General features: G+C 47.3%; 1 protein-coding gene across 12 annotated transcripts in view; it reads right to left on the bottom strand.

The window, feature by feature from the left end:
• R3HDM1 (R3H domain containing 1) overlaps window positions 1-14,709 on the bottom strand; it is a 133,024-nt gene that overhangs the window by 23,529 nt on the left and 94,786 nt on the right. For all 12 annotated transcript variants that reach the window (XM_006117053.4, XM_075933297.1, XM_075933292.1 and 9 more), the window contains 2 exons: window positions 3,720-3,868; window positions 1,156-1,259 (listed from right to left, as the gene is read on the bottom strand). In XM_006117053.4, the coding sequence (XP_006117115.2) occupies window positions 1,156-1,259; window positions 3,720-3,868 (253 nt within the window). The remainder of the gene's footprint in view (window positions 1-1,155; window positions 1,260-3,719; window positions 3,869-14,709) is intronic.

The raw sequence follows: 14,709 nt of genomic DNA, 5'->3' as shown, positions 1-14,709 counted from the left end.
TGGGCTGTCAGCTGGCCGCGCGTTCCGCCGCTCTGCTCTACTCTGCTCCCCCTCCTCCTGGTCTGCAGACCTGGGGGATGGGGAGCAGAGCAGAGCAAAGCCGCGGAGCCCGAGGGCAGCAGGATAGCCACGGCGCGTCTGGGCTGTCCCGCTGCCCGCGTGTTCCGCCGCTTTGCTCCCCGTCCCCCTGGTCTGCAGACCAGGGGGACGGGGAGCAAAGCAGAGCAAAGCCACGGAGCCCGAGGGCAGCAGGATAGCCACGGCGCGTCTGGGCTGTCCCGCTGCCCGCGTGTTCCGCCGCTTTGCTCCCCGTCCCCCTGGTCTGCAGACCAGGGGAACAGGGAGCAAAGCAGAGCAAAGCCACGGAGCCCGAGGGCAGCAGGATAGCCACGGCGCGTCTGGGCTGTCCCGCTGGCCCCGTGCTCCGCGGCTTTACTCCGGACGCCTGTGGTACAGCAGCTGGGGCGCTGCCGGTTGGTCCCGTAGCGCCGCTCTGGGTGCCACTGGACCAACCCAGCAGCACCCCAGCTGCTCTGCCCCAGGTGTCCCCTAGTCAGCAGCTGCTGAAAATGACCAGTGGCTGACTACAGGAAGCCCCTGCCCCGGGCTTCCTGGAATCAGCGCTGATCAGTTTCAGCAGCAGCTGACTTGGGGATGCCTGGGGTTCTTAAGTTGAATCTGTATGTAAGTCAGAACTGGCGTCCAGATTCAGCCACTGTTGAAACTGATCAGTTTCAGCAGCGGCTGAATCTGGACGCCAGTTCCTACTTACATACAGATTCAACTTAAGAACAAACCTATAGTCCCTATCTTGTACGTAATCCGGGGACTGCCTGTAAATCTAGTTTGTGTTTGCAATATCCTACAGTCTCAACTCTCAAGCATGGCATACTGAAATAAGCATTACATTTTAAAGAAATAATTTGCAAGCTTTCCATAACATGTAGCAAACAAAAATGAGAAATCAGGTTAAACCCCCAATGTAATTTAATTACATCAACTGCTGGTTTTAAAATATATTTATAAAGCTAATGCAGGGATTCATTCTAAATTGCCTCCTTCTAGCCACTTGCATAATAATAGCTAGAACCTTTTTCATAGTCTTTTAGTAAATGCTGTTATGTTTACTTCATCAACAAAACTATATTTCCATACCCGTACACTGTTGTCCTTGAAGCTGCTGTGAGTTGCATGGGGAAGATGTTCTAGGAAACTGAATTGGCTCTGATCCTGGAGGCTGTAAATATCCTACTGATGAACTACAGTAAAAAAAATAAATAAATACAAAGACGACATTTAGATGAGAATTTATAGATATTGATTCACACATCATATATATAGTAACCCAGTGTCTGCGAGTCTGTAACGCCGAAATGCTGGCTGTTCCCTCTGGGGGGGTGCTGTTACCTGAAATGCTGGCTGTTCCCTCTGGGCAGCCCGTGCTGCATGGAGAGTGCGGAGCCCACACGGTCAGTTGCGCCGCTTGCTCCCACATGGCGGCCTGGTTGAGCAGCGCAGAAGTCAGCCAAGTGCCACGGCGGGAGGCAAAGGGGGTCGGGGTGGTGACATTCACGGCCAGGGTGCAGGGCCTGGAGCCGCTGTCACGCCGCACATCACCGCCTCGCCCCCCTTCGCACTCAGCTGACTTCTGCGCTGCTCAGCCAGGCCACCGCGTGGGAGCAAGCGGCGCAAGTGACCGTTTGGGCTCCACACCCCCGATGCAGCACCGGGAGTGCATAGCCCAAACAGCCTTTTGGGCTCTGCGGTCCCCCAAGTGAGAGGCAGGAGGGGGAGGAGAAGTGAAAGAGAGAGAGAGAGAGAGGCAGGAGGCGGAGGAGAGCTGAGAGAGAGAGAGGGGGAGGCAGTAGGAGGAGGAGGAGAGAGAGACGGAGCGAGAGACCAGAGGCTCAGGAGAGAAGACCGACGTGGAGGAGAGACCTGAAAATCCCGTCTTATGACGGGCTAATTGGCTAGTAGAGAAAGATTTACCCAGAAAACAGAAAAAAGATAGAGCACAGAAAATGAACACAACTTAGAGGCTAAAACTAAACACAAATGGAAAAAATATTAAATCATTCCAACTGTTATTTTAGCTTAATTATTTTGAATTACGTAAGAACAAAAACAAAAAAAATACTAAAACAGTCCCAACCTGAGATGTTTTGTTTGTGACAGCTCAGAAAAAAAATATTTGGGAAAATTATTTCAGCTAATTGCTGAGGGAAATAAAACAGTACATGAATCAGACAAAAATATTCTTTACTAGATATCAAAGTACCTCTTCACTACTGGCATTCCTAGCATAAAAGTTTATTAAATACCCCCAACAGGTAAAACACTTTTTACAAATACACATGTCCACAAAGAGATCCTATCTGTCTACAATGTCTTTTTTCTTGAGAGTCACTTATTGAAATTTGGAAATATTTAACACCACAGTATGGTTTTCTACTTTGTGTGTCAAAGTGCTCCAATACGAAAAATCTATTTAGTAAGAGTAAGATGACCTCATTAGCACCTGGATGGTCTGTGTTGAGAGTCAAACATTCTCCACTGAAGTAAAACATCCCAGATGGAACACAAAACTTCAGAGCAAAATTTGTCTGAATTTTTTACATAGGACTTGGTCCCTACTGTGACACTGCAGCTGCTTTGAAAATGTATCAAGAGTGTGGAATAGTGATGACGGATAATCACGCATAAAAGGTCTAGAATTCAAAATATTTTACATAGATAATACTATTTAGCAATGATTCCTTAAGCACTGCAGTACAAGAGTTCACATCTGAGGAAGTGCTAAGGGAATTATGTTTTTCCAATAACTAGAAAAAATAAGCCATTTGCAGCAAACTGATACTTTCTGTAACTTTTTGAAGTTCTATAACAACATGGGGCAAGAGGTTTTATGAAGATATGTATTTGTGCAGTCAAAGAAAGATCTGTCAGTAATAGAACTCCATAGCAAGTACTCAACAGGTGTAATTCTTCTGTGTTTAATGTGTCTGTCTATATGCACTCTCAAACATTCAAGAATCAACAGCATACAAGTCACAAAGGCGCTACCTATACAAATAGTGAGGCTGTATAGCTGAGTTCGTTTACAGTCAACAAAGCAGGTAAGATATCTATGAAACAGCTACTACAGCCAGAAAAAGGCCTGAATGTCCAAAAATATCTTATATTCTTGATTCATAGCCAGGTTTGTGTCCACGGGTTTAATTAGCTTGCTGTACCAAAGTAGTGTATGTTCTTTCCAGACAATGTGCCAACAAAGGCAGAAATCTTCACTTTTAATGTACTTTGAGGACTTAAATCTCAATTACTGTCCCTTCCCAAGGTCACTTCTGTGACAAAACTAGTGATTAAGTGTCATGGCAAAAAGAAATACTCCATTTTATGGGGCTTGGTGTAAAAATCATGTTCCTTGAATGATTCAGCAAATACTCAAGCTAGACATTCTGTTACAATAAGCTACTTTGAGAAGTTTCCTGATTTTTTTTGTTTTAGTTTTTCAATCACAAGTAAATGTAAGTGTTCTATCTACCTTGCATGAATAATAGGAAATAAAGGTAACACAAAAAATACATAATTTTGTTGCCTACCTGTAAGAAGTAACCACAAAGCCACACTAAGAACAACTAATACTGAAAATATTAAGATCCTGAAGCAAATTTTGTAAAGTAATGAGCAGATTATTGAAGATCAAGTTACCAAGTTACCTTAAATTATTCTGTTGACCTGATGGAATAACACTGTAATAAACGGGTATTCCTGTTGTGGGCAGTCCTTGATTTGACTGACTGGGAATTATAAGAGGCTGCTGATATGTTTGCTGGGGCATTCCTTGGGACCCTTGAGGCACTGAGACCTAAAGATTGAAAATAAATTTTAAAATGTTGTCTTTTGAAGACAAGTTCCTTCTCTGTCTCCAGATCACTCAACACACACAAATTTGTTAAAAGTACAACTAATGTTAAACACTAAAATGCATGCTAATTCCATAATTACCGTATTAGAGATTACCCATCCTAGAAAATTCCTCACCTCATTACATAGGGTATGTCTACACTACCCTCCTAGTTCGAACTAGCGGGGTAATGTAGGCATACCGCACTTGCAAATGAAGCCCGGGCTTTGAATTTCCCGGGCTTCATTTGCATAAGCGGGGCGCCGCCATTTTTAAAACCCCGCTGGTTCGAACCCCGTGCAGCGCGGCTACACGGGGCACGAACTAGGTAGTTCGAACTAGGCTTCCTAGTTCGAACTACCGTTACTCCTCATTTCACGAGGAGTAACGGTAGTTCGAACTAGGAAGCCTAGTTCGAACTACCTAGTTCGTGCCCCGTGTAGCCGCGCTGCACGGGGTTCGAACCAGCGGGGTTTTAAAAATGGCGGCGCCCCGCTTATGCAAATGAAGCCCGGGAAATTCAAAGCCCGGGCTTCATTTGCAAGTGCGGTATGCCTACATTACCCCGCTAGTTCGAACTAGGAGGGTAGTGTAGACATACCTGTACATACATACTCTTAATTCAATTTTTGATCAACATGTGGAATCTGATGTATTTTAATCAGAAGTAATTGTAACATTTAAATATTTGTTGCGTAAACTTTACATGAGTAAAATAATATGTGCCTAACTGAATATGTAAAGTTATCAGACTATATTCATATCATGCAGCAGTTAAAACAGTGGAGCAACCTGCAGCCCACAGGCCACATCTGGCCCACAGGACATTCTGTTCATTGTTGCCCAGATTCCGCAGGTTTCCATACATGTACATTTTTTTCCCCTACGAATACTACCAAAGTGACATGCATGTAAAGCTAGGGCATGTGAAGTGAGGTGATTGCATAGAACAGTGATCCCCAATGTTTTGGGGCTACAGGGTGCCTGGGGGTGGGGCCGCTCATGCGCCGCGCATCCGGGGGCAGGGCCGCTCACAGGCCACGTGCCTGGAGGCGGAGCCAAGCATGCGCCGCGCGCCCAGGGCCGGCACCGGCATGTGCCGCGACCCCGGGCAGGGGCCGCCCAGGTGCCACGCGCCCGGGGCCGGCACCGGCATGTGCCACGGCCCCAAGTAGGGGCTGCCCAGGCGCCGTACGCTCGGGGCCGGCAACGGCATGTGCCGAGCACCCGGGGCCAGAGCCAGCACCGGCATATGCTGCGATCCCAGGCAGGGGGCTGCCCAAGCGCCATGTGCCCGGGACCTCAGGCAGGGGCTGCCCAGGCGCCGTGCGCCCGGGGCCGGCACCAGCATGTGCCGCGCACCTGGGGCAGGAGCCACCCATGTGCCCGGGGCTGGCACCTGCTGCACTCCTGGGGGCGGGGCCAGCCCAGATCGCTCTGCCGGCGCACATAAATGGCCCAGTGGGCACCAGGGCGCCCGCGGGCACCGTGTTGGGGACCACCGGCATAGAACATTGACTATAAGAGCCATATGCTCCCTCTGCATTGAATGCACTGCTATGGTTCAATCAGCATGCCCTGCAAATTCTAGGTACACAAGTGCAGTTAGAAAAACTACTCTGTCCCAGTAGACTGTCTTGATTATGATAACCTTGAGGACCACTGACATGAAGAAGGGTCACTTAAGCGGCTCACTCGCTATCTTAGGTTGCTCATATCAGAGTTAAAATATCACTTTATTTGGGTGAAGGAAGGCAATGTCACATGCTTGCAAGCAGCAGTGACTTAAGAGTGTTTTTTGTTGTTTCCTATGCCGTTTCATTTTTTGTTGTGATCTGGGGCATTACTTTTTTAAAAAATAGGAGAGGTTTGAAGATGGACCATGACAAGGGGAGAAATCCAGTTCTGTTCACCCAAATGTCCATGACAGTTAAGAGGCTAATATGCCATTTTTCTTGGACGGTAAGGCATAAAGCCCAAGTCGTACTCCAAGAGAAAATAAACTAGTAGCCTTAAAAGTGTGGACTGCAGAGTGGCAGTGGAAAAGCTGCAGATAAAAGAAAGAACAAAAAACAGGACTATGTAGCACTTTAAAGACTAACAATATGGTTTATTAGGTGATGAGCTTTCGTGGGTCAGACCCACTTCATCAGATCAAATCGTGGAAGAAAATTGGCATGACCATATATACCAAAGGGATACAATAAAAAACAAGTGAACACATATGAAAAGGACAAATAAAATTTCAGAACAGAAGGGGAATGGGGGAGGGCGGGTGGGAGGTAAATGTCTGTGAGCTAATGATATTAGAGGTGATAATTGGGGAAGCTATCTTTGTAATGGGGAAGATAATTAGCATCTTTGTTGAGATCTCGGCGTAAAGTGTCAACTTTAAGCATGAATGACAGTTCAGAGGATTCTCTTTCAAGTCTGGTGTTAAAATGTTTTTGAAGCAGGATGCAGGTAAACAAGTCATTGAGACAATGCCCTTTCTGGTTGAAATGGCAAGAAACTGGTTTTTTCTTTGTGATCCTGTCTAATATCTGTTTTGTGTGCATTGATTCTTTGGCGAAGTGTCTGAGACGTTTGTCCAATGTACATAGGAGACGGACAGTCGGCACATGATAGCATAAATTATATTTCTGGATGAGCAGGAATATGTGTTCTTGATCTTATAACTGAATTGGTTAGGTCCAATAATGGTATCAGCAAAGTGAATATGTGGACAAACCTGGCAACGGGGTTTGTTGCAAGGGAAAATTCCAGGGTTGGTATTAGTGTGGTATGTCCTGTGGTTGTTGGTAAGAATCATCTTGAGGTAAGGTGGTTGTCTATAGGACACTATGGGTCTGTCTCCCAGAGCCTCTCGGAGTTTAGTATCCTGTTCCAGTATAGGTTGTAGTTTATTGATAATGTGTTGGACAGGTTTAAGTTGAGGGCTGTAGGTGATGACAAGTGGTGTTCTATTGTTGGTGTTCTTGGGTCTGTCTTGAAGTAGATGGTTTCTGGGTATTCGTCTGGCTCTTTCAATTTGTTTTTTTAGTTCTCCGGGTGGGTAATTGAGGTTTATAAATGCTTGGTAGAGATCCTGAAATTTCTGGTCTCTGTCAGTGGGATTAGAGCAGATGCGGTTGTATCGAAGGGCTTGGCTATAGATGATGAATCGTATGGTATGTTCTGGATGGTAGCTGGAGGCATATAGGTAACTGTATGAGTCGGTGGGTTTTCTGTAGAGAGTGGTGTCTAATTTACCATTGGTGATTTGTACTGTGGTATCCAGGAAATGGATCTCTCATGTAGAATGGTCGAGGCTGAGATTGATGGTGGGGTGTAGGTTGTTAAAATCTCTGTGGACATTTGTCCTTTTCATATGTGTTCACTTTGTTTTTAATTGTATCCCTTTGGTATATATGGTCATGCCAATTTTCTTCCACGATTTGATCTGAGGAAGTGGGTCTGACCCACAAAAGCTCATCACCTAATAAACCATCTTGTTAGTCTTAAAGTGCTACATGGTCCTGTTTTTTGTTTCAGCTAGTCTAGACTCACATGGCTACATTTCTATTACGATGAAAGGAAGAGTGTAAGATTCAGATATAAAAACAAATGAAAGAAAAATTTAGGAGATGAAGAATCCTCAAGGAGTGATGAGCTAAATTACTTGAAAATGTCAAGTTGACAAACACATATGCATTGCTGAGGGCAGAGAAAAAATGGTTACTTACCTTCGTAACTGTTGTTCTTTGAGGTGTGTTACTCATGTCCATTCCACTTAGGTGTGTATGTGCCACATGCACAGACTGTCAGAGAGTTTTCCCTTAGAGGTACCTTTTGGGCCAGCAGAGAAGCCCCCCGAAGTGGTGCCACAATAGCAGTGCGTATATACTCACAGTGGCCCTCCATCCCCTCAGTTCCTTCTTGCCAGAAACCTCCAACGCAGGGGAGGTGGGTGGGATGTGGAATGGACATGAGCAATGCAGCTCGAAGAACAACAGTTACAAAGGAAAGTAACTTTTTTCTTCTTCGTGTGCTTGCTCATGTCCATTCAACTTATGTGACCCCAAACCCAAGGAGGTGGGGTCGGAGCCTACAGAGAGACAGACTGCCACACAGCCCTGCCCACTGCTACATCCTCCCTGGCATGCTGCGCTATGACAGTGGTTTGTAAAAGTGTGTGCTGCCCTGCAAATCTCTACAATGGGCACCTGAACTATTAAGGCGGTAGAAGACACTTGGGCTGTGACAGGTGAAGCTGGAACCTCCACCAGCTCATAGCATGCCCTCATACAGGAAGTGATCCAGGACAAAATATGCTGGGCTGACACTGGCTGGCCCTTCCTTCTGTTGGCCATGGACACAAATAATTGGGGGTGGACTCCGAAAATAGGCCTGCTCTCTAGGACAGCAGGTCCTGAATGGTGTTCGGGAACTCTGGCAGGATGCTAGATACTTGGAGCCATGTGCCCTTCTGCAAGACTAGGCTGGTTGCCACTGTATGGGCCGTCATATCCGAGGAGTCCAAAGCTGCCTGAAGAGCCACACGGGACACAACCTCTGACAGGGCCTTGTATTCCTGCCTGGAGTCCTAGGGCAGCAACTTCCTATAAGCTTATCCATCACTTCCCAAGAGTTGAAGGCGTACCTGCTCAGGAGCACCTGCTGGTTGGCAATCCTGAGCAAGAAGCCCCCGGAGGCACAGGTCTTGGGGCCCAAGAGATCTGACCACTTGGCCTCCCTTGAGGAGTGGGAGCAGGTTGGCCCTGACGCTCGCAATGGTTAGCGGACTGCTCCATGATTGCGCCCGGCAGTGGGTGTGAAAACAGGTGCTCATGCACTGCCTAAGTACAGCTGCTCTCCCCTCTTATCCATGGGTGGAATGGAAGTGAGCATCTGCCAAAGGAATTTAATAATCTTGCCCACTATTTTGTTCAAGGGCAGGGCCACTCAAGACGGGGACTCCGAGTTGAGAATGTCCACCACTGGGTTGGAGTCTACAGAGGCCTGCTCGAGCTGCACCCCCAGGCTCTGTGCTAGCCTCTTGAGAAGGTCCTGATGGGCCTGGGAATCCATCCATGGCATTCATAGGGAGGCCAGTCACAAGGTGTCACCCGGGGGGGGAAGAGGGGGACGAGTACTTGTGAACCGAGTCCTCGTATTTCTGAGGTGGCTCCAAGGTGGAGCTGCTTGGCTTAGAAGGCCCTGATCCCCAGCCCCTTCCAATGAGGGCTAGGGGATTCCCTCTGAGTTGATGTCATCTGGCCCAATGCTGGTGACTTAGGCTGTGGTGCGACAGAGGGTAGCACCCAGGGCCCTAAGTGTGAAGAGCCCACAACGGAGAGAGCACTCCCCTGGGCCTGACAGTACGCCTACTACAGGGTCCAGAAAGGCCACTGATCCAGGTGTTGCCACTGGGGTGGCAGGACTGCTGGGGTTACTGGCCCAAAGAGCTGCGGTGCTGTGAGTGGTGCCGAGAGCGGGAATGGTGCTGGGATCCAGAGCAGCGCCTGGTCTGGGAGCGGTGCTGGGACTGGGAATGTGAGACCATAGTCCAGGACCACATCGACTCCACTTCAGAGTCTGAGGAAGAGTCTGACCAGGGAGAGCCAAAGATGGGCCTGCCAAGTGGTGCCATGAGGAGTGTCGGACAGGTGGCACGTCGAGACTGGCCACAAGGTGCTAAGGGTGGTGAAAGCGGGCTCACAGTCAATTCTATCAGCTCTCACGCCACCGAAAAAGCATCTGGCATGGAGGGCCGGGTCGATGAACACAGGTTCCTCCTGAGTGTGGTCCCTGGCCACACTTGACCATGCTCAGGAGAAGCAGCCCTGGAGGCTGGTGCAGATGCATCAGGGTGCCCAGACTGAAGTGGCAATCTGCCCCTCTACACTCTCTTCTTCTTACTTGGCATTGGCAGTTGTGAGAAGTGCTGGGCAGTAGGGTGCCTCGACGCCACTAATGCCCCAGAGGATCCAGGTGCCTCTTTCACCGAGGGCGGGGCTCTGTGGGACTCTGGTGCTGTGTCCACGTCCAGTGCTGGGCAGAGTGTTGACTCCATCAGGAGTATTTTCAAGTGCGAGTCTCTCTTGTGGTGAGTCCGGGGCTAAAACTGCAACAGATCTTGCAGTTGGCCAGGACATGGGCCTTACCCAGACACTTTAAGCACAAATCATGTGGATCTCCACAGGGCATAGAGTTTTGAGACCCTAACATGCTCTGGAGACAGGATGGAAAGGGGATGCAACAGGAGAACCCTGACCCAATGCAAACACTAACTAATTATAACTATGAACAAATGACTGATAAAAAAAAAAATGAGGAAAGCAACATGGAGAACAATGGGGCTCAACTAGGTGCTAACTAACTGCTAAGAGTGAATATCTCTGGGATCACGCTTGTGAGCAAGTGAGATAAGAGCTCCAATAACCATCACGGGTGATAAGAAGGAACTGAGAAGGTGGAGGGACAGCAGCAGTATATATGTGCTGCTAATGTGGCACCACTCTAGGAGGCTCCCCTGCTGGCCCGATGGGTACCGCTAAGGGAAAACTCTCCGACAATCTGTACACACGGTGCGTGCACACCTAATTGTAATGGGCATGAGCAAATACTTGAAGAAAGAATAGTTACTTATCTTACAGTAGTGGTCTCCAAGCACTGTCATAATCAGGAGTGCTGAGCAGCACCTGGTGACTCAGGGGTTAAATAATATCTCCTGTACCTAGCCAGATATCAGGTGGTCAACCAATAACAATGCAGGTAGGAATTTCAAACTGGAAGAGAGGTTTTTTTTTCTCTCTCTCTGGTTTTGTTTGAGAGGCAGAGCAGTTTCCTCCAAGACTGAGGGAGATACTTCTCTCTCCAAGAACAGACTTCTTAAAATGTGTTAGTAGGGAAAAGGTTAGACAGTCCGTCAGGATTTGTTGTTTTCCTTGTTTGGGAATTTGGAAATAATGTCTGAGCTGTTAATTGTGTTTTTCTTTGTAACTTTTCTTTGTAAGTTTTAGCCCAGGGGGTTTCCCTGAGTATCTATATCAATTCCATTTAGTCACTTTACTTTATGCTTGCAACTGTAGTTTTGTTTTGATAATAAAGAATTGTTTTCTTTTCTAATTAACTGGGATTGGTTGATTATTGTGTCCTTTGGACTCAGTGCCTAGTTACAAAGGCAGAATCCATTGTGTCTGAATTCCCTCTGTTTTTCCCAACTCCAAGTAAAATAGAGGTTGGGGCATGGGGAGATTTTTACCTTAAGGAGGAGATTTCCCAAGTGATCTCTTCCCTGGTTTTCTTAGAATTACTTGGGTAGTGGCAGCAGATTCCCCAAACTCCCGGTATTAGGATTTTTTTTTTTTGGGGGGGGGGGGGGGGGGTTCGGAGATATATACCAGAGCCTGTAGAGGCAAGGTTTTGGACTGCTCTTGTGGGCCCCCACTTCTGAATTCATCATGTTAAGAGTAGGGAACAGCCTTGACAAGCATGAGTTCAGCTTTTGAATTTAAGTGCAATCCAAGATCTACCTCAAACCCAAATACCCTTGCTGGACCTCCTTTGTACCCCTTTTCCAAGGCCCTGCCCCTGCTCACTCCATCCTCCTCCCTTTCACCAGGCAGGGGCAGAGGGTTTGGATGCAGGCTCTGGTCTTGGATTAAGGGAATTGGAGTGTGAAAGGGGTTCTGATCTGAGCTTGGGGCAGGCAGCTGGGGTGCCAGAGGCGGTTATAGATTCAGGCCCTGGGAGGGCATTTGGATACAGTGGTACTCAGGGATAGGGCAGGGAAATGGGGTGCAGGAGAGGGTTCATAACTGGGGTAGGGTTTCGGGATGTGGAATCCAGCTGGGCTCTGCTTACCTCAGGTGGTTCCTGGGTAGTGGTGCAGTGGGGCTAAGGCAGACTCACTCTGCCCTGGCACTGTGCCACTCCCAAAAGCAGCTAGCAAACTCTATCCCAAGTCCTGTTGTGCCCCCTCTCTGCTCTATGGAGATCGGATACAGAGTGGGAGAGGGGGCACCTTGACATGAATCACGCACAGCAAGCAGGAGGCTCCTGAGGGGACTGCTCCAAGGCAAAGGGCAAGAGAGTCACAGCAGTGGGGAGAGGGGCAGCTGAAGTGCCAGCACTTGATATCCTCTTTGCCAAACCAGTTAGGATCATCTTTCAGAGGCTCAAAGATCTACCAGTTGATCCTGATCTACTGGTTGGTGACCACTGCCTTACAGTAATGGTAGTTTCATGCTTTTCACAGGCAAGGGAGATTACATTATTTTTGCAAGCAGTGTCCACTGTGACCAAACCCATCACCCTTGATGTACCCACTGTGTAAAGGCATATACGGCAGAGTAGGCCCAATTGTCCTTCATTGTCTATATCCATATAGAGCGCTGCAAGTGTCAGACACTAGAATAGTAAGGAAGGAAGACAGGATGTGGAATCCATTTGGACAACATATCTAGAACCACAGTTACTACATGGTAAATAACTTTCTTCTTTAAGCAACTGTCCACATGGATTTCACTGTTGGTGATAAACAGTTGCCAGCGTGCTTGGATATGGATGTAGAAGTTTTACTTAAACAGCAACTACAAGACATCATATCAAAGTAGGTGTCCAATAAGGAAACTTTAAAAAAAAAAAAAAAAAAAAAACTTGTGGAACAAACTTGCAGAGTTCAAAAAACAGGCAGCAGTAGAGGAAAAGGCAAAGCTGTTATGAAATCTTTGCTTCTTCCTTGGCAGTTCTGAGATCCTTTGAGCTGGCAGAGGAATGCTGCTTGAAGAAAATATCTGGTAATACTTACTTCCATCTGGAACAAAGACTCAGGGAGGAAAGGCACCCTAGGATCCTTTAAGGAGCAAGAAATCTCACTCATTATTAAATTAAAAAGTTTGTTGTCCTCAAAGGGTAGGTCCTCAATAGTTGCTTGGCTACGCAGCTGTGTCTAAGACAATCTCTTTAGCTGCAATCTTCATAGATTTCTGGGGAGGTCCACAATACACACCACTATGTCAGCTGCATTCAGTGCAGCTTGTAAGGAAGTGTAAGATATCAGCTGTTCTTTAATTCCTCTTGGTCTTCTTAAGGTAGTCTGTCCACAAATTGAGACAGTTTGTTCCAATTCAAATAATTGGTATTTAATAATATGCATCTGCCAACTCACAGACAAACAAGACTGTGTATCTGACCGGATGCAAACTACTCAACCAATGGCCAATGGGCTGCATGTGCCTATTAACACACAGCTGCATGCTAAAAGTGGAGCTGTGTGCCAGGGTTTTGGGCACAGTGGGGTCCTAAGCTGACCCACTGCCTAGCAAGAGTCCAGGGCAGGGGTCTGGGCTGCCACTGCCTTGCCATGCAGCCCAGATAACACATTTCTGCCCACATTGTGTAAATAAATGGATAACCATTGCCACTAGCTACAGATGTGCTAAGGACCAAGGTTCCAAGGTTGCCTGTACAAAACTGCCAGGTACTGAATGACTGGTACCAATAGAGAAACAGTCTGTAGGGTTAGTGGGTGTTTCCAGCTCTAACAATTCGTTCTGGGGCACCGGAAGGATTCTTCTAAGACTGGTGGCTGCTCCAAGAACACTGAACCTGAGACAAGTCAGAATTATGAATCATGTGCCTTGTGTATGTATTGAGGTCTAACTGCATCCTTTGTTTTAAAGTCCAAGGAGGCTTGCATGTCTATTATATATTTAAGAGAGTTTGACAGAGAGAGTCTGTGTGGCCAGCTGTTCAAGAACTTCTCCTAAACAGTAAGAGCTAGGATCACCAAATTTGGTATGCAGCTTCCTCTAATAACTTAAAGTAAGGTCAAGGTTTATTTGTGTGGGGAAGCAAAGGCTGAAGCTCCCTGCCCCCCATTCCTGTGGGGGAGGACGACACAAAACCATACAGAAAATAGACAATCACCAGGCAAGTGAAAAGGGCTGGCAGGGGGGGCACACCAGCCCCTCACCCCCTTTAGGGAGGCCAGGGAGCTGCAGTTTCCCCTACCCTATTAGTACCAGGGCATTGTTGGCTGTTCCCCTTCCTCAAGGAGTGAGGGAAAACTACACAGTTTGATCCATTCCTCACCCTGAGTGGGGAGTGCAGAGGGCAGACAAACCTGGACCTGCCCCAACCAGGGGACACGCACTTCTCCTCTCCTGGCTTTGTCTGCTGGAGTTGCAGTGGCTATGAAAAGGCGCTTCTCACCTAGCCTCAAGCTGCTGCAATGAGAGGGGGCTGGAGTAGTCCTGTCTCCCCAGGGAAGCCTGCATACTGAACCCCTCATCCACAGCCCAACTGAAAGCAATGATTTAAATGAAAACAAAAATTAACTGAGTTAAGGACCTGAGCAAAAACAGGTGAATCTTCTAGTAATGCTATAAAAGGTACAATTTTCACTGGCATTCCTAGCTTTTTGAGCCTGCTTACAGAAGTGGAGACATATGAGAATTATGCCTCTCTCCTAAACAAAATGGGCACCTCGAGTGCCCATCATTAAATGACATTAAAGCTTCACAAAAGGGCTGGTTTTAAATCTCAGGGATTTCACTTTTGCCATTTTGCTAGAATCCTGTAAGGAAGAGGGCAAAGGAGTGAGTTCCAGCCTTGTAAGTAGGAATTTTGGATGTGTTACTAAAAGGCAACAAGTCTAGCTAAAAACAAACATAAAACTAGCACAATCCACAGAGAAACAGGTGGCCATTGTGGGGGTTCTGTAGTGACACTTTATGAAGTGTTGACAGATCTTTGCATCTGTGATGGATAGGAGAAGTCCTGGCCAGCACTAGTGACTAAAGGGTTAAACTCAG

The sequence above is a fragment of the Pelodiscus sinensis genome, chromosome 7 (assembly GCF_049634645.1).
Source record: "Pelodiscus sinensis isolate JC-2024 chromosome 7, ASM4963464v1, whole genome shotgun sequence".
Taxonomy (NCBI): domain Eukaryota; kingdom Metazoa; phylum Chordata; order Testudines; family Trionychidae; genus Pelodiscus; species Pelodiscus sinensis.
This window is presented reverse-complemented; position numbering and strand designations above follow the sequence as displayed.